General features: G+C 39.4%; 1 protein-coding gene and 2 long non-coding RNA genes across 3 annotated transcripts; 1 reads left to right on the forward strand and 2 right to left on the reverse strand.

Moving 5' to 3' along the window:
- Window positions 1–1114: 1114 nt before the first annotated feature.
- Window positions 1115–5090, reverse strand: LOC122995478. The gene is made up of 3 exons (XR_006406796.1): window positions 4306–5090; window positions 3149–3248; window positions 1115–1313 (listed from the first exon to the last, which is right to left on the reverse strand). It is a non-coding gene; the product is annotated as an uncharacterized LOC122995478 (long non-coding RNA).
- Window positions 3867–8090, forward strand: ripply1 (ripply transcriptional repressor 1). The gene is made up of 4 exons (XM_044370752.1): window positions 3867–4130; window positions 5100–5178; window positions 7347–7420; window positions 7686–8090. The coding sequence occupies exons 1-4, from the start codon at window positions 3943–3945 to the stop codon at window positions 7882–7884; spliced, it is 540 nt and encodes a 179-aa protein (XP_044226687.1). The 5' UTR covers window positions 3867–3942; the 3' UTR covers window positions 7885–8090.
- Window positions 8091–20338: 12248 nt separating this feature from the next.
- LOC122996053 lies at window positions 20339–22349 on the reverse strand. The gene is made up of 3 exons (XR_006406924.1): window positions 22339–22349; window positions 21184–21188; window positions 20339–20451 (listed from the first exon to the last, which is right to left on the reverse strand). It is a non-coding gene; the product is annotated as an uncharacterized LOC122996053 (long non-coding RNA).
- Window positions 22350–22670: the final 321 nt, after the last annotated feature.

Below are 22670 nucleotides of genomic sequence, written 5' to 3' on the forward strand. Positions count from 1 at the left end.
CTGAGCTCCTCTCTCCTCCTCCTCCTCTCCATCTGTATGCATTCATGTAACATCAATGCATGTCAATAACTTTGCTTCTTCCCCAGAGTTTTTTGTGCTTTCTCATCTCACAGGAACCCCGGGTTCTGGGCTGAGCCTTCGCGGTCCTTCACAGTCCTGATGGCATCCTTCCCTGGCTATTGATACTTATACTTATTGTTGTTGTTATGATTGTTGTTCTTCTGTCCCCCCTCCCCCTTTCCCTCTCTCTTTCTCTCTCTCAACCCAACCGGTCAAAGCAGATGGCCGCCCACCAAGAGCCGGGGTCTGCTTGAGGTTTCTACCCATTAAAGGGGAGTTTTTCCTTACCGCTGTCGCCAAGTGCTTGCTCATGGGGGAATTGTTGGGTCTCTGTAAATTAAAGAGTACAGTCTTGACCTGCTCTATGTGAAAAGTGCCTTGAGATGACTTCTGTTGTGATATGGCGCTATATAAATAAAAATTGATTGATTGATTGATACTAGACACAGGAAGCAATATTTTACCTATTCACACAGTGCCTGATAATCCAGAAAATTCTGAGTCATATCAACAGACCTCCAATACTGATATCACAGCTGCCACTGCCTCCAATGCATGCGAGGTGCAAGGGCCCTTTCATCGCTGCTTACAGCTTTAGTTTAGGTTTGGTTCTGGTTTAGACATATATGAAGAGCCTTATAGAGCTTTGTTTGCTTCAGAGTCAAAGTCCCAAAAAAAAAAAACCCAATACAATAAAACTTTATTGTTAACCATTGTGTACATTTATCAAAAATTCTGCAAAATAATTCCCCTTGAAAACATGGCTGCTCAGTTTCTTTAAGACCATGCAATGCCACTAATAATGTCCCTAAAGACAAGCAAAGAGGATTAATCTTTGCACTGCATATGAAATGCTTAATGATACCATTGTTTTCTATTCATTTGACTCTGAGGATTAACTAAGATAAGGGCTTGTATTTCTTAGGCTTAAAGAAAATATGTACACAAGACAAGAGAGCAGTTGGTCTCCGATTAGCAGCATTCTTCACTCTGGGGGAGAGCAGAGGGAGGATGCCCCTGTGCTGTCAGCAAATGTGAAAACAGGGGGGGGGGGTAGTACACACACACACACACACACACACACACACACACACAGATGAGGAGGAGTAAACAAGTGTGCCATTCCTTGTTTTTCCAGGGCACTGCTGTCGAGAGCAGAGCATTTGGATGAGAAGACAAACTTTTGTGCAAAGAGCTGCTGCTGGTGTCCAAATTTGTGTGGAGTCACTCTTCTTCTTTCTAGGTCACGACCTCTGAGAGAGACAAAGGAGAAATTGGAGAACAGAGACACAGACAGGTTTGTGGAGTGATATCTTGAGATCTGAGGAAAATTAAATCCAAACACCATAGAGGTCCCACCAAATATTGTCAGCGATGAATGAAAAATATGTCTTATTTATTCGTTTATTTATTATTACAGTCAGCTACAGTCATTTTGTAGACATGATAAAATATGCAACAAAAACACTTATGTAGCTGCTTTAGTGCAAAATAAAGTTACAAAATAAAAATGTGTACCACATATGTCTTTAAACAGTTGCAGTGAAACATTAATCAGTTTTCACCTCTGTACAGCAAGACTTAACAGACAAACTGAACTGAAGTATTTAAGATTTATGATGTTGCTGCTTGAAGACTGAAGCTTTGCTGCCTGGAAAACTTTTTTTGCTCAGTAATTTATTTAATCCCTGAACATCTCTGCCCCGTATCATGTTAAGAAGACTGAATCAGATTGAATCGGTTTACATTTGACGTGTTTATATCTGCTGGATGTATAAAAGGCTTTCATCAGATATTATCTATAAACAAGATGGTGGATTAAAATCCCAACCTTTTTAAACTTGCTGTTTTTTTCTGAGACGTAAAGATTTTTTACAGTTCACAGCTTTGTTTACAGTTGATTCTTAACATGCATGTCATTTCTATGCTCATTTTAGCCAGTTAATCCACTTAATTGTGCGAGAGTTTGACCCCACAGCTAACTCCTTATTGGTATGAAAAGTAATGCTTGTCTTGGGACAATTTGAATGACTCAGTAATGTGGATTTATCCAGGCAATCTTTTCACATCAAAACCATGATAAAATGTGACCAAAGCTTTTAGCTTGGCCTTATTAACCTACCCTGAACTTAACCACCATAAACTATACCAAAGGCATCTTTGACTTTGACTCATATTACCAGTATTTTTAAAATAAGATCCTGATAGGATAAACACCCCATGAACCTATCTCTCTGCACGGACAGAGATGAGACTACTATACCACTTTTCTGGCCCTGAGTAAGAAAGCCTAAAACCATTTGACTGACTGTTTAATTAAATAAAACACTAAGCCTATTGGCTTGGTGTCAGTCTGAGCATAATTTCTGCTGGTAATCAATCATGAGATTCGCATGATCTAATTTGCGTATTTCATCTCTGGTGATCTTAGCTCGTCCTTTAATGTTTTGCAATGTTTTCTATAATATTCGCTGTATATTACAGTCTATGTAATTCATTCTGGCATTAGTGCAGTGTCTGAACGTTTTAAAAACAAATCCTTGTGTGTCCACACAGAGTGCAGATAACCTCTCCATTATCAGGCCCATTTGTGCTTTTTGCACCAGTTTGCTTCTCTTGTTCTCAGCGGGGGCTTCATGTGGCTCCTGCTGGCCACTAACAGCTTTGTTCAACCCAAATGAAAGGGCCATTAGGGAACATTACGGCCCATTAGAGCAGCCAGCCAGTGACCATCCTCACACCCCCTATAACTGGCTGCAAATGCCATCAGGGCTTCACTGAAGACTGTCTTTTTAAATACACCAATGCTCTAAAAAATATTGCAATAACAAAGGAAGAAAATTGAAATTTCATTAAGCATAAAGCCTATTTTTGTTTCATCAGTTGAGATAAGAGACTGGAAATCTGAATGTTTGTTTTTAGGCTAGATAAAATCAGTAGTCTACGGGTCCGTGTGACACTTATCAATGTGCATCCTGCATTGGACTGGAGCTACCCTCTTCATGGGAAAACGAAGCTGAATAAATATGTTATTTTTTTATGGAAATGGAAGTATTCTGGTGTTTGCTGGCCCAGTAATGCCCCTCACCCCTGAAGCCTGTTAATGAGCAGTTTGGTGGGAAGCCTCCTCTCTTGTCCAAACAGCACAGCTCTGCAGGGCAGTGAGAAATTTCAAGCCAGCAGGCTGTCTGTAAAAACAACAAGGAGAAAAGTTAGACACCATCTGTGAGAAAAGCAGCAGGGAGCAACAATAAACTAATTAACACGAGAAAATTAGATTGAGATTAGAACCACCCATCCCTTATGAAGATCTGCAGCACAAGTCCTCCATAAATACACTATACTATATAAATATACTAGTGAGGATATATAGTGAGGAGCAATATAGTGCCCACACATCACTATAGGCTACTGTCTTTACATGAACATTACAGGAATTGTAGAATTAGAAATATATTAATGCAGTATTATTTGACCTGTAGGCCGATTTGATAAATCCTACCACATAAATAAAAAAAAAACTTGGATTTCAGTGAATTTTCAGCAGGTTGAGGAAGCCACCATGAAGTTTGATGTTTTCTGTAGTTATATATAATCTTATGTATTTTAGTACCCCCCCCCCCCGCCATTTGTACCCTTTAATACTTTTTTGATTTGAACAATGCAGTTTGTTTCTGGGATCAATGAAATATCTCTGTTGGGCTCATAAACATTTTCTTTGCATAAAAACCAAGTCGTCCTTCCATCATATTGTGCCCCCCCCCCCCCACCCCCCACCCTCACCCCCCCCCAGCCGAGGTGCTTATAAACCCCTGACATCGCCCCGGACTACAGTCCTTTCGGCGACAGACAACGTTTGTTCCAGCGATTGCAGTCTTACACATGAGGGACACAGAACTGCTGTCCTCCGACGAGCGAATATATCAACATAAGTATTTCGGTAGAATTTCTCCAGGAGAAGAAGAAAGAAGGATGAGTTCTGCATGCTTGGTTCTCAAGCAACCGTCATTCGGCGCAGCACCGTGGTCGCGTCCGCTCACTGTGAGCAGTAGCTCGGACACAAACGGCAGGTAGGTACCGGTCAGAGCGTGGATCCGAGTGTTAGCTATGGCAAACGTAACATTCTGGCTGAAATATGAAATGAGTAAAACCCGTTTAGCTAATATTGTTTAATGGTAGTTTTAATCACTTTTAGGCTACAGTTGCTTTGAGGGACGGTGTTCATTGATATCAATTTTATCTCACCTTCATTTAATCGACAGCAGATTTCATAAAACACATGGAACGTTAGGTTAGTAACATCATTAGTATTAGTAAATTTTGTTTAGCGTGAAGTCCTAATGGTTGCTAGGCGACAGTATATATAGCGGTGGTTGGTTTTCGACAATCAGCTTTAATGAACTGAAAGTATCGTAACAATACAGCAACGTTATTGAGAGAATGCTTTTCCTAAACCAGGCTTAATTATTTTAACAAGGGAATTTCATCCCCATTTAGATTTAAAGTCCGTTTTTCGTTTGTATGTGATACGCTAACGCTACCCAAAACAGAATAAGTGTTGATTTTAATAGTTTTGGTAACAAAATGTTTATCCAGCGAGGCTTTTTGCATAGCATCCAACTAACGTTACAGAGTACAAGGCAGATCTCTAGCGGGAGATCCTAAGCAAAACTATTACCATCTCTAGTTTAGTCAGAGATAGAGTAATGGAGCAATACAGCACTATAATATATAATACTGCAGTTAGTCCGCAAATAAAATTCTGTGCTTTCTTATGGATCTCTCCGGTGGAGTCTTGAAATTTAAACTATATAATAAATCTTTAATTAAAATGATGCAAAGGTAGTATTACATATCGAGGAGTACTTATTATGCCAAAGTGAAATTTCTCTCATCAGTGTTTACTGAGCTGTTTTTAAAGTATTATGTCTCCAAGTGGATCTATTCCAGTGTATTCCATGAACCATGTAAAAGTGGGCTATAAATGCACATTTGTTTCACTCTAATCAGTCCTCCCTTGTGTTTGCCCCTCCTTACAGCCAGACATCACTGTGGAGACCGTGGTTATCCAGCAGCAGGGATAGACCAGAACGATGCCCACACAGCAAGCTGTCATGTGTAAGTTACAACACCTCCATTCATCTAAGATAGCTGATTAATTTACACTGAGTGTTTTGTAAATAATCTTGGTCCTCAAAATACCATGAGCTATTTTGAGAGTCAAAATGTCTTACAAAACAAACAAAAAAAAAAAGTCTCATGATGCATTTCTGGTCAGTGCTTTCCTGTGCACATTAAGACCCTATGCTGCCCCAGTCAGTCATATGGAAACCATTAGTAGCCACAGGGCAACAAGGAAGGTGTCAAGTAGTTTCCCCTCTCACACTGGCCTGTCAGCAATTTCTTCACTCCCTCTGAAACACTTTTTATCCCATGAAGGGCAGTGTAAAGGCTGCACTTTAAAGTACGAATAGCTGCTAAAAAATGTAGAATAAGAATAAATGAGACCAAAAGGAGGTGGTTGAGTTCTATCCAAACATCTCTTTTTAAAGTTGTCTTTGACCCCAACTGACAATTTACAATAATCCCACATTTAATTTGCAAAGGATGTGTAAAACTGCAGGGTGACTGGAGGAGCTGCTTATTTAGTTTTAAGATTTGTAGATGACAATTTTAGGGAAGAAATACGCAATGTGACACAGAGCCATATGGCTGTCATCCTCCACCCAAGCCTGTTAACCCTGACAGGAAGGTAACACACACAGAATGACACCCAGGTGGGAAATTAACACAAGTCTGAAGCCAAATGATGGTTCATTTTTAACATCAGCCGTATCAGCACATGACCATAGCTTTTCCTCTTCTGACATTTGGCAGGTAAAGTAGGGTAACTTGATTAATTTCTTTTTCTTCTTCTTCTTATTAAAATGTATTTATCAGTAAGGCTGGGTTGTAATGAGACAAAAGGCACCACTCCTGCTTGTCAGGGGGAAAATGCCAAAGCGAACACCTCTGGGGAGAGAATGGCACAGGGGAAATTCCCACAGTCCTTCTGGAGTGGGCACACTTTGTTACTGAGCTGCTCCCTTCACACACTAAGTGACGTGTCAGGTTAACTTCAACCTGTCGACACTCCGACCGCTGACTAATCAGATCACTGGCTAATCAGATCAAAAAGCGTCATCATTCCTACAAGATCCTGACATGGACAAAAGTCCCGAGTTTACAATGAAGTGACATGTAAAAAAGAACAATATATATTTTTATAGGTCAGTGGAAACATTTTATTGTTCCAGACTTTCTGTTTCCACTCTGGTTTTAAATCTGAGCTTCTAACAAATGGAGAGATTGTTTATGACACTAATCACATAATAATGATTTTAGCTGCATTTTAATAGTATAAAGTTTATTTATCCCCGGAGTGACAGCTGACAGTGTGGATGATTTTACACTCTGACTATGTGATGATAACTGGAAATGAAAACAAAATATTGTCTCTTATCAGAAAAACAGTCCACACACTGTTAATTGGCTTCCATGATTATAAATGCAACATTTCAGTCAGATAGACTCATCAGTCATTAACTACTTTTCCACTCTTTGTTTCGGTAGCAGAGACAGTCTGGCATTATGTTTCTTTTTTTATGTGACATATTCAGAATGTTTTTTTCATCATCCAACTAAATAGCAAAAAATTCTCTCAGTACTTGAGTCATCATATACAATCATATATAATATAATCATATTGTATGATTACAGGCTGTCATTTACATTTCACTTCGTTGAATATGACTTTTTGCTGTCTCTTAAACAGAAGTTTTCCGCAGGTACTTGGTATCATTGTTTCATCTCATATCATGAAGTACTTCATTCATGGTTCTGACGATGTCGCTTGTAATTAACAACCCCACCTCTTTCACATGAACATGCTCGTAGCTGGATAGGAAAACCCTGGGCTGACTGAGCTAGCTGATAACCAGCTTCGTAGTACTAGTTATCTGGACGGCCAATGTTAGGTTCAGTGAAGCCAGATAATGAAAAGATATCCTGGACATGTTGAACTTGCTTTGTAGTACAGGCCTCCGGTGTGACCGTTCTTCCTTTCTTTGTTGCTTTTTAAAATTCCAAATTACTCTCAAAATCCCCACAATGATTGATGTCCAAAATGTTTTTTCCTGAATTCATGAGATTCAGAATTGCTTGTTGAGTACTGTTTGAATACAAAACTGATGTTTATGCTCAATAGTGACTATATGCACTCATTGTTTTTGTCTGTGTTTCCTCAGCCTTACTCCAGACCCACAGTGCCAGACTGCTTCTCGTCAGATGGGAAACCTCAGGCCTTCCAGCACCCTGTCAGGTCAGTGTACACTCAGTTGCTACACATTTCTCTTCTTACATATGGACACTGCCTTGTGGAAAACCAGTTTGTCAGCATCCTGCTTGGAATCAACACACCTGAGAGTGCTACATGGTTAAATAACAGCATCTACTTGTTATTTAACTCTTATACTGCCATCAATGCTGTGAACCACATGAGACCATGTGTTTGATACTTACAGTACATTTCTGTGGGTATGAGTACATGATTGTTGCTTGATGCTTATTCTTTTCCTTTCAAATAGGCTGTTCTGGCCCAAATCTAAGTCATTCGACTATCTGTACAGCGATGGAGAGGCCTTACTGAGGAACTTCCCTATCCAGGCAACCATCAGCTTTTATGAGGAGTCTGACAGTGAGGATGAGGATGAGGAGGATTGGGAAGAGGATGGCAGCTCTGAGGAGTGCCTCAAACATAAGTCTCATTTCACCTCCTACAACTGAATGACAGCAAGCCTTCCTATGAAATGTCTGTAGAAACTGCCCTCTGCTTTTCACCCACGATGACTTTAATATTTATTGGACTTTGTAATTTATACAAATTTTCATTGATTTTAAACTGCATTTCAGAGGGTGTGCAAGACATTTTACAGATTAGAATAAACGTGGTGGGTGGCAAACAGGCGAATAAATAACAGAAGTCATTAGAAGAGCAAAGACGAGACTAATCCATTTTCTGTGTTAGAAATCAGAATCATTGTGTTTTAAGACTTTCTCTGCCTTCATACCTCAGCTAAGACTCTCATATCATGTCGCCCACTTAGAGGTTTACAACATTCATCAACATGAGGGCAAACTGAGATGTTACGAGGAGTAGAATGTCGGTCAAGGAATTACTCTGATTTATACTTTCCAGTGTACTGTGGTCTCACATTTCCTGTTGTATGTACTGAGCGTAACTGCGCCATTTTACACTCTGCACACAAATTTGCAGTGGTATGCAGTATCTGCTACACAATGTTGTTTTTTCAGTGTGTGGGGTGAGAGATGAAAGCCAAGACTCATGTTCTCCCATATTGGGATACTTGTTATGTTTACAGTCAATCTCAGGGTCGGATCCTTGCCAGTGTTTATAAAATATGATCTTTATACATCTCTATCTTAAGATGTACATTGTATATGTAACTTGTACATAAACACATATTTATGTTGATTTATTTTTTATACATTGGTGCACCAGTCTCATTGTGTACTGTCTGAACACTGTCCAAACTGACATTGTTTATAAAAAATAAAATGGCCTATTTTGGGAAGAAAAATATTTATCCTCATCTGTTTTATCTATCATCTTCTTTGTGATAAGATGATAAGACATAATGGATGGGAGCACGAAACACACTGATGATGTTTCCTTTACCAGTTATCTGTGTTTTTGTTGTGGCAAGGAGGTTTTCACCTCCACTATCAGTCCTTGCAACCTTTTGATGTTTATCCACTGCTTCTGATTGGAGATCTGCTCTCCATCTCCGAAGGGGGTGAGATTAAAGATTAAGAAGTGAGGAAATGAAAGAGAAAGATGAGAAAAGCAGGAGGACAAAATAAAAAGAGGGGAAAACAAAAGGGACTGAAAGACAACTGTGAGGTGGTTGAGCTCATAGGACTTAGTTTTACAATCCCGTATTGTTATCGGCAATCCTTCCTTGAGTGGGGGTAGGGGTAAATGCTTCACTTGTGTCATCAGGTGGGCACCCTCCTTCCTTGGTGTTTCATTGATGGGCCCACTCAGCAACAGAACTTCAAGAGGATTAGTCAAGTCTGGGTTTCTTTTGTCAATGATTAAGTCCTGTTTATGTGGACTGTAAATCATAACCATCAGCAACAGAACTTAAGGAAGATCAGTAGAGTCCAGGTTTCTTCTGTCATTTACTCAGTCCTGTTTATGCAGACTGTAAAACATAGCCAGCAGTGAGGATAGGGGTAGAAGTTTTACTGGGGTCATCAGGTAAGCACCTTCCTGCCTTGGTGTTTTGTAGATAGGCCCACAACACCTCCAGAGGGCTCAACGCTGACACCTGGTGTCCCAGGCGCACCCCCCACCACTTTTGCTGGCTGATGTTCATCTTGCCGCCCAGTTCTTTTTGTTTCTTTTCAGCCAGAGCCAGTTGCTGCTTCATGCAGCAGTCTCTGCCAGTGACTTGATAGTCTTTGGACTCACATCACTTTCAGCAGCCTGGTGGTTAACATGGCCACAAACCCTTTCAGCCAACCTCCACAGGGAGCACCTGTGTTCTCCAGCCCCTTTGTTATGCTTCGTATAGGTGTCCCATGTGAAAATGCTTAACATATTAAAACATGGTACCAATAGCGCCACCATGTGGTCAGTTATTACATGTTTTACGTTTTAGCTAATAACTCATGAACGTTAAGTCCTATCAAAAAATATTTGGTCAGGATGTTCCTTGGATGATGCTGATCAGACTGATATAGGCCACGCCCATTTGCGCCTAAACATTTTTCCCACCATTTTGGATTTTTTGGTAAAGACATGTTTTGCTTCTGTTGGCACATATTTCATCTAATCTTCACCAAACTTGGTACATACCATATTTAGAGGACCCTGAACAAAACCTATTCATTTGTTTTTGGATATCACTTAGAGTTTGTCTGTAATTGGTTAGCAAACTTTTGAGAGCATGGCCTAATGCATTTAATAGGCAATAACTCTTCAATACTGAATTGGATTGCAACCAAATTTGGGAATGTTGTACATAAGGTGACATTACGGAAATGTGTAACGTTTCATTTAATTCTACCCAAAGGGGCGCTAAAGTAACTTTATAACATGATATTTCTGCAATTGTGTTGTCTTTCCAATTTTTTGCAAGCTTTCAACTCCTCAACACCTTCAGCTATTTAAACCATTCAACTATCAAAATGTTCAGCTCTTTAAGGACATTTATGCTTGTATTCAGCTTTTCTACCTTTTACACTTTTTAAAATATTAAGTTTTATCCAAGAAATTTCTGCCTTTAAAGGTTTATTCCACCCAAATATTACTTTTTGTCTAACTAATCACAGGTTTAAAGGTTTATTCCACCCAAATACTGCTCTCTGTCTAACTTTTTTTAATTTTAAAATTTTATTCCACCCAAATATTACTTTCTATCAAAGTAGTTATTGGGTAAAAGGTTTACTCCACCCAAATACTGCTTTCTTTGTTACTTTTTATAATTTTAAAGGTACATTCCACCCAACTACTGCTTTCTAACTTTTTATAGGTTTAAAGGTTTATTCCACCCAAATACTTCTTTCTGTCTAACTTCTTATATTTTTTAAGGACAGACACACACGCACACACACTCACACACATACACACATAAACACACCCAGCCACACACACTCTTTCAAAATAAAAGCCCCATAGAGTAGACTGTATCTTAAGAGGAAGCTCAGGACAAGGCTTGTTTTTCAAAACAAAAGGCCCTAACAGTCATTTTATGTTAACAGGAAACTAGGGATAGGCCTATTTTTTTTTTTAAAAATAAAAGCCCAACACAATAACTGTATCTTAACAGGGAAGTCCAAATGAGGCTGTTTTTTCAAAATAAAAGCCCCCAGACAGTAACTGTATCTTAAGAGGAAACCAAGAATTGGATGTAGTTTTGCAAAATAAAAGCCCCAGACAGTAATTGTTAACAGGGAACTCAGGGGGAGGTTGTTTATTTATTTATTTTTTTAATCAAAGCCCCATAGAGTAATTGTATCTAACAGGAAAATCAGGGTGGGACTTGTATTTCAAAATTAAAGCCTGTAGATGTTAATAGGAGCTTACCAGGGGGCCACAGATAAGGCTGGAATTTCAAATGAGTAATTATTTTCAGATTTCTGCCTTTTCTTGCCTTTTCCATAACGTTTTACAATTTGGTCTTCTGTATGTTTTTTGATTGACTACTATTTCTTCATACTGTAAGCTACAGCAACCATTTAAATGTTAAACTTGGTCTTTGAGGACACTCATGTGTCCGTTCAACTTTTATATTAAGCTTTTTCAACAATTTAGCAATGCATAGCATAACAATAACAATGTATTTCAACTCATATATTCCTTAGAAAATGCACTTCAGCTTCATTTCTAACAGTTCATTTCACATTTCTGCATTTTCATCAAAGCTTTTCGATTCATTTCAGCTGTCAGCATTCACATGTATTTTCCACAGGAAATGCATTTTCTAGTATTTTATCTGTTTTCTGATTCACCATCAAGTTAAAAATTAATCAATTGTTAATTGTCCGTCTGATCAACAAAAGAACCATAAACAATTTTGTTTAATTATTAGAGAGGTTTTTCTTTTCATGATCTGTTATTTATGCTATTAACTTTTATTATGGATAAAATTAAACTCAGGGAGAGTCTGTCTGTCAGCAACAAACACAGTGTAAACACATTATATTTTACATAATTTATTGTCATATCCATTCAGTCACATGAAGCTGAAAATTCCTAAGCGTCAGGTTAGATATGAGTTACATAATTTAAATTATCCCTGAAACATTTAGGCTAATAAATATAATAATTTACAGTGGTCAAAAGACACCCTGATCATATTCAGGGTAATTAAATAATGAATTCACAACCAGAATATCAATAAATTCAGACTCAAATAATTAATAAATGGTATGAACGCACTCTGTCAGGAGAAATGGTTCCTTTGCCTCTGACACAGTACACAGAATGCAGGTTTTTATTCACATGCAGGTCGGCACAGTGCACATGTGTGCAGACACACACTCCATCAAAAGTCACCACAGCTGTTAAAGCTGACTGACAGCTGATCCAGCTGTGATCAGCTGCCACCATGATCAGAAATGAACGTTACTTCACGCTTCAGAAGAAAAGACATCTCATATCTCTAAAAACATATTTCCTTGTTTCCTCTCTACTTGCATAGTTTCCGTGTGTCTCTCGATGCATCCGTGGATCCAACTGGAGCACCGAGCCCCGGTTTGTTATTCAGGTTAAAGTTGGAAGAAGCAGCAGGTCTGTTGGGCAGCTGAGTGAAATGGAGCCTGCGGAGGAAGCACCGGTTAGCCCCGGTTTTACACTACAGGCAGATGCACTCGCTATATTGGGTGAGGAAATAAAACCAATGAATCAATAAGTACACACACGGTTGATTTCTTCCCGTGGAGCCAACATGCAAACTATTTTGTTTCAGTAAATTTCAGCTGTCAGTTAGCCTGGTGAAGGCAGGTTAGCCAGCCGCCTGTCAGAGGCTTTTATGGAGGAGCGAAAGCGCACCGCTGTAAAGGAAAGGGATGTGCTAGATTTGCAACACAAGACAAAATGAGAACATCATTACAAAATGACAATAATAAACAATAATCATTTTATCTTGTTTTCATAATGATTGGAAGCCAAAATCGTAATCGAAAATAAAATTTGATTAATCGCAGAGCCCTATTTCATACTCTGTTGCAAGCACTTCACTACATATTACACACTGGGGTTTCTGTCCCTTTATATCCTCAATGTATGAAAATCCACATTTTAAATACACCGAGTCATATTTGTGCTTCGCCATCTTATATTCATATCATTCATATCATATTTATTTATTTTTGACCAGCTGTCTGCAACCCACTTTTGGGACGTGACCCACCAGTTGAGAATCACTGGTCTAAAGGTTATATAATTTGATATTTATTTATTTTTTATTAAAAAAAACATTTACAGAACCTTTAGGCAACATTCCCCAAAAGTTCTCTGAAGGTTATATAATTTGCAACTTTTAAAGAACGTTCCTAGAGCAACTGTTTATTCATTACTCTTAGCTAATGATTTAATAAAATCTAATTATAATCCAATGTCCTGCCCGTTTGTAATGTGTGTCTGTCTGTCTTTACAGTTGTTTCATGTTCTGAAGCAAAATGTTGTAATATTGTATAGAATGTACATTGTTTGCAGAGAGAGTACATGAACTCATTTGGCTCAAATTGGGATAAAGTGAGTCAATAGTGCATCAGTACTAATTTTTTCTCAAGGTGTCCTGTGCAATTGTGCATTTGCGCGCGCATTTGCAATGTATTTGTGGAAGAAGACAGATCTGCTTTTTAACTTCCATGATCACACCAGTTTACTCAGCTCAACTCAGTAAGTATGGATGGCTAATGCGTAACCATATGTAGTATAAAGTCTTGAGAGTCGCCAACATAAGTTAATGAGCTGCCATGAGATTATTTGCTCTTGCGCTGTTTAATCACTGTCTGGTACATTTCCTCTGTGATTATTTCCAAGCGGATGCCATTACTGTAAAGTTACTAACTTACTTAACAAGTACAAGTACAGTGCTGTTCATTTCTTTGAATTGGTATGCCAACCGTAATACTGAGAGAATATAGAATGAGTTTGTGTTAAATTATTTTATAAACAGCACAAATGTGTAGTAATTGGCATCAGTCAGTTTAGTGTCTGGCCTAGGGGCAACTTCTGTTGGTTTGTAACATTAGCTTGGTAATGTTATCTGCTAAGTTAGCATTTATTAGCGAAAATAATTAACAGAACATTAGGATTAACGTTGGTCAGCGAAGAGTAATGTCACGAGTGCTTTGCTTTGGCATTTGACAGTTGGATGATAACTTTATTTGGTTTGTGCCGTTGAAGGTAGGCTATCGCGTTATTTTTCTGGTGTGGAACGTTGAAGACATTGTTGGGTGGCACAAAACATAAATGTGGCTAACGTTAGGTCTATCAGTCGCGAGGCCAACCATTATCAGACTCAGTTAAGTAATGCCAGCTGAAGTTGTGACCAGCTGGACTTAGCCAGCAGGGTAGTTGTAAGGGCTGGGTCGGTGTGAGATTGCTCATGCTTTTAGTGTCAGGTTGCAGACACACTAGAAATGGGCAGAAAGAAACTTAGCGTACCTGCGTTAAATATGAGGTGCGAAGGTCCCTGTGAAGAGAGATAGGGGATTTCATGAAGACAAATCTTCAAAGAAGTATCTCTCTTGCTATAACCTGTGGAAAGGAGATTTCAAATTTTCAACTCAAATTTTCATTTTCAACTACAAAAGAACAGATGGGAATGCACGATATTGGATTTTTTGCTGATATCTGATGTTCCAATATTTTCCAACTCGTGGCTGATTGTTGATGCTGTTGCTGATATATGCACATATTTTTTTTCCAGCTGGCTGAGGAGACTATTATGCATGCAAGCATAGATTGTACTAAGTATGATTAAGAAAGACAATATATGAAGAAAGAATTTAGGAAGACTGGAGTTCAGGAGCTCAGCATCAAAACTTAAATGAACCTGCCAACATTAGAGTTTTCTTTGAGTTTATTTGACAGACAGGATTAATGTGTAGGATTTCATCTCTGGTCCACACTCTGGAGCAGAAGGTGACGGTAATGCACCTAATACGCTAGTTGCCAACCGCCGTTATAAACCAAAAAGAAGATTTTTTTCCCCAAACAGAGTGGTACATCCTGTCAGCCGAGGTGTTTCCTATCTGTGCAGCCAAATATAGCAGCTCCTCCGCGGACTGTTTCACCCCGATGGTCCTGGTGCTTCCTCCACAGGCTCCACTTCACTCAAACTGCCTGTCAGACCAGCAGCTTCTTCCCACTTTAACCTGAATAACAAACCGGGGCTTGGGGCTCTGGTTGGATCCACACGGAGAGCTGGGGCTAACGTTAGCTGGGAGGCTAGTGGAGGCTAGCTGGCTGTGCTTCCCTCTGGCAATGCTGCAGCTAACGCTCTGTTAGCCTCTCAGCTAACAGTAGCCCTGGCTCTCCATGTGGATCCAACTTGTTATTCAGGTTAAAGTGGGAAGAAGCAGCGGGTCTGACAGCCAGATGAGTGAATGGCCGTATTCAGACCAAATCAGGCAGTGCGGCCCACCGCTGCAGGGTTGAGCAGAGTTGTGTGGGGCTGTGGGTGTCTTTATTTGTGCTCTAGAACTTAACTGCTGTGGAACAATCAGAAAATAATGTTTTATTGATCTGATTCACCAGCTTTCTTGCTACCAGCGTTCCGTCTCTTCATTCATTCTCCAGCTTGCTCAACCACAGCTGCTCTTGATCTTTTTCTCTCATCTTTTTTCAAATGAGTCAGGAAGCCGACAGCAAAGTCTGACTTACGTTATCACACTAAGAGAAATGTCTCCTCCTCCTCCTAATAACATCTTTGTCCCCCCGGGTCCTCCCTGGCTGGAGTGAGATTTTGATGCCATGGGTTTAATCATGTGTATGCGCATGCACACTTAATCACGTGCACATATTTGGACTCAATTGACCATCAGGGTTTAAAACAGTAAGCAGTTTACACATGTGGTTGCGAGTGAGAGCTTGGGTCTAAGATTTAAGGATATAGCCTGACTACACCACAATAGTAGACAAACACTAATCCAATAAAGGACACACAGGCTCGTTCACCAATGAAAGTCAAAGATGTTTTTTCCGATATCAAAACTACAACATTTATGTGAATGTGAATGAATGAATCACAAGTTAAAAGGCAATAACAAGGGTTTACACACACACACACACACACACACACACACACACACACACACACACACACACACTCACTCACTCACTCACACAGCCAAATATATATATCAGTGCTCTTCACTATGTTTTCATGGGTGCCACGCTGGCAGGACGGACAGCTGCACTAACCATGAAGTAAATCATCTGCCTTCTAATTTGTCATCCCACGACATACAATATGTAATGCAGCCAATACAATCTGAATTAAAAATAGGCTTACCTTAAAGCTAGGGTATCTAATGTATTTTAGAGGTATTTTTGTTGTATTTGTTGAAATTCTCTGTACATCCCAACAGCCATCAATAAATCGAATAAAAATCCAACATGTGCTGAACTAGAACTAAATCCTGTCCAATCATTTCATTCAGCCTGAATGAAATGTCATTTGATAGCAGGTTTCAGTCTTTGATTTTTTTTAGTGGGATGTTAAAAATATTTACCAGAACAGTAATTCATCCACCAGTCTTCAAAACCTCTGAGTTTGTAGTCTTCATTTCAAATCAGAGGACTATGAGCATAATGTTTTGGGCCAAACCAAGGACAAAAAAGGCCATTTTTTGGCCCTATTTTCATCTGGTATTAACATCCGTCGTATGATCCGATCACAAGTGGACAGCTGTAAATACAGGTGTAAACGCACCCAAGACGCATTTAGGACGGACTGAGATCTGATCACTCAGACCACATTCGGAAGCAGTCTGGGCCGCATGTGGCCACGTTCTTTTAGTAGTGTAAACACAATGCGTCCTGGGCCACATTGAAGGACCGCCTACTCAACCAACGTCCTCTATTTTCTGGCAGACTAGGCACACAACCCTCCGTCCAAAGCTGTTCAACTTGTTTGATAACAAACAAACAAATTATTTTGTTTTTCATGAAAATTAAAAATGTAATCAACCTCTCGTTTTTTCCTGTTTTTCCCGTTCCCCTAACTGGTTTTCCTCTTCAAATCAACAATTAGAATAGAAAATAAACCATTAACTTTTCGCTTGTCTGTTTCTAAACGTAGCTGGATAGCTTCCTTGGTCCTGTTAAGTTGATAACTACAGTTTTTAGTTTTGCTGCGCTGCTCGACATAATGAGCTCAGGATTTATCAGGAGGACAGCTGCTTTACTCCAAACAGTATGAACCTGGACTGTATGTGTGTAACAGCTGATCTGTTGGATGTGTAGAAGAACACGGAACATTAATTAACATTAAATCCTGACCGATCCTGTTGGCGTGTCAGAGATTTAAATAATCAATGAAGTTATGCCGCTGTGTCTTGTGTGTAAATGCGCACAGTGTCTCTGAATGGAGAGACGCAGCTGCAAGGAGATCACTGCATAACTCTCTCTCTCTATCTATTCCGACGTGGAATATTCATAAACATCCTGCATGTTTATCCTGTTATCAAACAAGTTGAACACAGCTTTAGACGGAGCTTTGGTCCCCGCCGGTTAATAATAAACGAATTTGGTCTTTGAAAACAGAAATGATGTCCGTGTTTATTTGCATATAGAGCAGGGAAGTGAGATCCGATCACAAGTGGTCACTCAGGACGCATGTGGAGACGCATGTTAATACTAGGTGTAAACAGACGTACATAAAGCTGTCCACTTGTGATTGGATCACCCGAGACGCATGTTAATACCAGGTGTAAACAGGGCCTTAGAATGGCCGCATCTCAGGCAGTAAGTGCATCATATTACGTTATCATCAACTTGCAAGTTACAAAGTTTGTTGTAGTTGCCATGTTAATAATAAAACACTGTCGCTATTGCACTTACACTATGCCAAGACGTCCATTTCTCCCTGCTGGCTTTGGCTGTTTTTTCCAGTTTCTTTTCGGGATCCTGAAGTAAATTTCCAGTACTCCCCTGTCCATATGTGGCCCAAAGCTTTGATGTCATGTTGCACATGCTTCCCCTTCCTCCGTAGATTCGGCAACTTCAGATAAAAGAGGCTGATCTCTGTGAAATTCGCTGCAGCACAGTGACTCCACTTCAGTTTCCATCGGTGCACATTTACTGCAGTGGCACCACCAGTTTCAGCTGGCACAGGTTGGCTCTGCTGCGCCGCTATCCTCACCGGCTGCTGGTGCTTGATTGTGAGCGGCCTCTTTCTCCTCCATACGCCGTAATTCCTCTGCACTGGATTCTGGCTCATATAAGCAGCCCCAGATGTCTGATTACAGCATAACGCTATTAAAATCATCTTCTTTCATATCAGGAACAGGAACATTGCCTTCTGCCATGGTAGTTGTTTTAGAGTGAGTAGACAACATGGCGAACAAGTTGTTTTGAATTTGGAGCGGTGAGGAATCCTCTTCTTCTTCTTCTTCGGTTGGCAATCCAGCTTACACGTGAATTACCACCACCTACTGAACTGCAGTGAGCTCTGAATGTCCTCGGAGACGGGCATACAAAAAATGCAGAAGTACAATCTGTAGTTTGAACAACAGCCTTTGAGCTGGCAAGTGTCCGCCAGATGATGTGTTTTGCGTCACCCGGCGGACATTTGCCGGCAAATTAACAGGGAGCTCCGGGTACAGGCAACATGGAGGAAAGTTCATTGCAACATTGTTCATTTGCATATACTACCTACATTGTAATGATACAAAGCTGGTTGAATATCAGCAAAGTTTCCCTTTAACAATAACAATCTACAACTGTTGACCACAAACATGCTATTTCTAAGCTATTTAAAAACGTTTTTGTCGTAAAATCTTGTACTTACGTCTCTTTTGGGATAAAGTCAAGCGACTTTTTTCCCACGCATGTAAATCCTAATTCCTCATAATGCCAATCCATGACATTACATGACTGTACATGACTTACAGTTTGAGCTCAAAAGATGAAATTTTTAACTAAACATTGAGTCAAAGAAATAATGAATAACACTGTTGCATTCGTTTTCTTGCTCAAACTGTAACAACATTAAACACTTCAAATCCCCTTTTGCAGTGCTTATCATGTAGTAATTGTCATCATTACACATATTGCTCAATACGCAAGCCTCATGTTCTCAATCAAACGCATAATACAAGTATTCTCCTATCTCATTAACCACACACCAATACAACATAGCTTGACAAACTACAAATAAAATGACATCTTTGACACTAGCAAAGCAACACAGTACATAAAATAAAGCCAGCAGAAATGCCAGATAGGTCGGACCACCGCGTTTAACTACATATCTTCAAATGTTAACGTTATGGCTTGAAATGGTTTCTGCCTACAGATAACCAATACCCCCTGTCGGTGTGGATAAGGCACCGACAGACGGCAATTCTCTACCTCTGACCTAGGTATTGAACGTAGTTCCCAAAATCTACAGACGCACAACCATCCTAGCCTTGCTTAGGGAACCAAATTCAGCCTGGCTTCTATAATCACCAGTCATTGAACCACTACCAATGGGCCTATATAGTCAAGTATGTCCTGACAGCCTGGGTCACAACGAAGTGTGTTGGTGCAAATAGGTGTTGGAGGTTTGAAAGTACTCGTACTAGTACTAATTATAAAACACTCAACCTTATACTGTAGTGAAATCATACCTCTATCATATGTACAGCAGTATATTAATCTCAGTCACTGAACCTGAACCATTACTACTCTATTATTCAATTCAACAGCACTAATTTTTACCTTTACAAAAATCAATAATTTATAATCTAAACAATTTCAAAACTAATGTCAGCCTATCCCAAGGAGATGTCATTTCTTACCTCAAAGGAACACCAGAGGACCTCAGAGATGAGCACAAGTGAGGAACTTTGGTTGGAGTGTATAATAATACAAACCAGTTTTATTTGGTTTTACAAAGCAATCTAAGACTACAAAAAAGTAAAATACAAAAACTTAAAAACAAAAATTAAAAGATTAAAGAGAGTCTCTAAGAGATGCCTCCAAAGGCCCTAAGGAAAAAGTGATCTCGCCAAAGGAAAAGGAACCGACTCCCCCGAACCTCTTTTGGCTTTACTTTTTATAACTCTACAACTTTCTCTTATTTGTATTACTACATATCATCTATCTTCAGGACATCTAACAATTTCTTGCTGATGTTACATGACTTTGCAAAAAAGTGAACTTTTCTTTACCTGTCACTTGCATCAGAGTAAATTGGAACTTTTGACCTTCTTATTCACATTTTTTAGACTGTAATCAAGTGATGTCTGCAAGGTGCAGAAACACAGCTCCTCTGTTGCCTCAGAATATCTTGTGGTTACCTAAGTTTTTGATGTTTATTTGTGTTTGCTAAAGTCATCCTTGAAGGTTCAATTCTAGTTCAGCACATGTTGCACAAATTGTGTAAATTCCTCAAAAATGGTACAAGACATTCAGTTATGTTAATTTGTCTCCAATTAAATAAATAAAATAGTAAATAAAAAAGTAGGCTTGAATAGAGTTTGTCTCGGCCACATATAGTGGAACTTTCAACAGGCTGAAAATGACAACAGAGAAAAATAAGTTTGCCAAGTTCACATATCTCTGCAACTCAAATCAACCACCAGTCGTCTACCCAGAAATGACTGTTGTTGTCAGCACAACATCACGGTCTGTAGTTCTAATGAATGGTAAGAAATATTTTTAGTGATGAGGCTTTTTTCATTTGATCAAGGCCAGGTGTGCTGTCATGCTGATTTGAGCATGTTCTAAATGTCTAGTTGACCAATTGGATTGCTTGGTCAGAACTACGTGTTGTATAATTACAATTAACATATTACATTCATGATCTATATTGACCTGTTCCTTGTTTTCTCGGGGAGTTATGACTGCTGACTCCTACGATGTTGTCGTTAATAGAAGGTCAAATCTGGAATCAGTTGATGTGGACTTTCAACCCAAAACACCAACAGGAGAATGAACAATAACGATCATAGATGTTTCCTAACTACCATCACATCAGAATGTAAGTGTGCCTCTCATTTACATTTAACGTAATTATATGATATACACTATACTGTGTATATATGTACACACACACACATTTGAATTTTTTATTCTTCTAAACATGTTTACCATTTAACAAAAGCTTCTACAAGCACCACGCTTAACATCCGAGGAACTGAGACTGAGATGCAAGAATGCTTGGTGGCAGACCACACATCTAAAATCAAACTGACTTTATGGGAAGAACAAATTACCAAATTACATGTGGGCAAATGCTACAACATCTAAAATGTCTCTATATGCATGAAAGACACTGCTATAACCCTCACCTGCACAAGAACCACAGTCTTCATTGATCATACAAATCTCACCCTTCCTGAAGAAATGGCACAAACAGAGGACCATGAACCACAGCTTCATGTTGCCAACAGCACCATTACTGCAGTCCATCTGAGGGATAAAAGAATCTGCAAACAATGTAAAGGCCACCAGACAACAATTGACTGTTAAAGCAAAAACCATCGCTATGAAGGATGCAAATTATTGCAGCATACTTCTAAATATGTCCCAAACATCAGCGGAACCATTATTCTTGACATGCAAGACAACACCCAACTCACACTAACCATGCCCATGTCTGTGCTAAAAACATATCTGGAAAAAACGTTCCAGATGCACCTGATATCAGATGTACAAGACATTGAAGAGCATTTTTCTTGATTGACACGTTTGAAGTTCAGTACAATTCTGAAGAAATCCTGACTAGCATCCACCACATTCCAACACCCAAAGAAGTTGATGATGTGTCTCAAGTTGAACAAAAAACTGTCAGCTGTGCCAACAATGACGTGGATGACATGAACAACTTCGATGTAGATGCACTCTTCAAATAAATCCATTTCATACCTACATTTCATACTTAGCACTTTTGCATGTCCATAATCCTGTCTGATGCTGGGACTTTTTTATAGTGCACTGACTGACTGAAACCAGACAAGTATGTTGCACCTCTTAAACTGAAAACTTGTACAACTCAAAAATAATGTTGTCATTTGTATTGAAGTTGAAGGTAAATGATTACCAGACATTTCCACACTGAAGTTTATTTTGACACTGTTTGAAATGAAAGCAGTATATCCTGCAGGAAAGCTCAAGCTGTTTTTTCTTTTGATTTACTGTAAAATGCACATTTGTGATGCTGTGAATTCATAGTCATTCCTTGTCCTTGGTGCAGTACTCACTCATGGTTGTGTTTGACATTGACAGGTGGCTATCTCTTGGGAGGATTGCTGGATGTTTCATGTGTGGAAAGTAACGTGTTAAGTGACCTCCCACCCTGAGGATTACTCATCAAGATATGGATTCACCTGGTGCAACTTGTTTGCCTTATCCGTGGTCTTTATCTATTTCTGCTGCTTGAGGCTCTGTATTTCCTTGGAGAAAGATGCATTTCAAGCCATTCTGATAACAGCAAGCCTTGTCTCTTTAATTAATCAAAAATCTCCAAGGTCGTAGCTTCACTGGACCTCAGCTTGAGAATATTTGGCTCCTTAACACATCTAAGTCTAGCAATGGTTTTTACTACTCTTGTCTAGTCAGAAAACTTGTTGAGGCAACCTAGCAATGATCTTTTTTCCTTTGCATGAGAGTCATGAACATGAGCAGACCTCTGACATGGCATCACTTCCTTCATAATAAATTGGTGACTAACTCCAATAGCATCATCATAGACAATACATGGGCAACCATAGTCAACTACACTCCGTCCTAAGTCAGTTTTCTGTGCGAATATCCTTACCAGACACAACTTTTCATGGAAGATGGAAGGAGAGCTTAGGGACAGTTATAGCCAATCAGA

This window comes from Thunnus albacares, chromosome 13, assembly GCF_914725855.1.
Source record: "Thunnus albacares chromosome 13, fThuAlb1.1, whole genome shotgun sequence".
NCBI classification, from domain to species: Eukaryota; Metazoa; Chordata; class Actinopteri; order Scombriformes; family Scombridae; genus Thunnus; species Thunnus albacares.

Coding starts and splice junctions, on each gene's coding strand:
- ripply1 (XM_044370752.1), top strand. CDS start 3,943: ATGAGGGACACAGAACTGCTGTCCTCCGACGAGCGAATATATCAACAT. Junction 4,131..5,099: donor AGCTCGGACACAAACGGCAG/GTAGGTACCGGT, acceptor CCCTCCTTACAG/CCAGACATCACTGTGGAGAC. Junction 5,179..7,346: donor CACACAGCAAGCTGTCATGT/GTAAGTTACAAC, acceptor GTGTTTCCTCAG/CCTTACTCCAGACCCACAGT.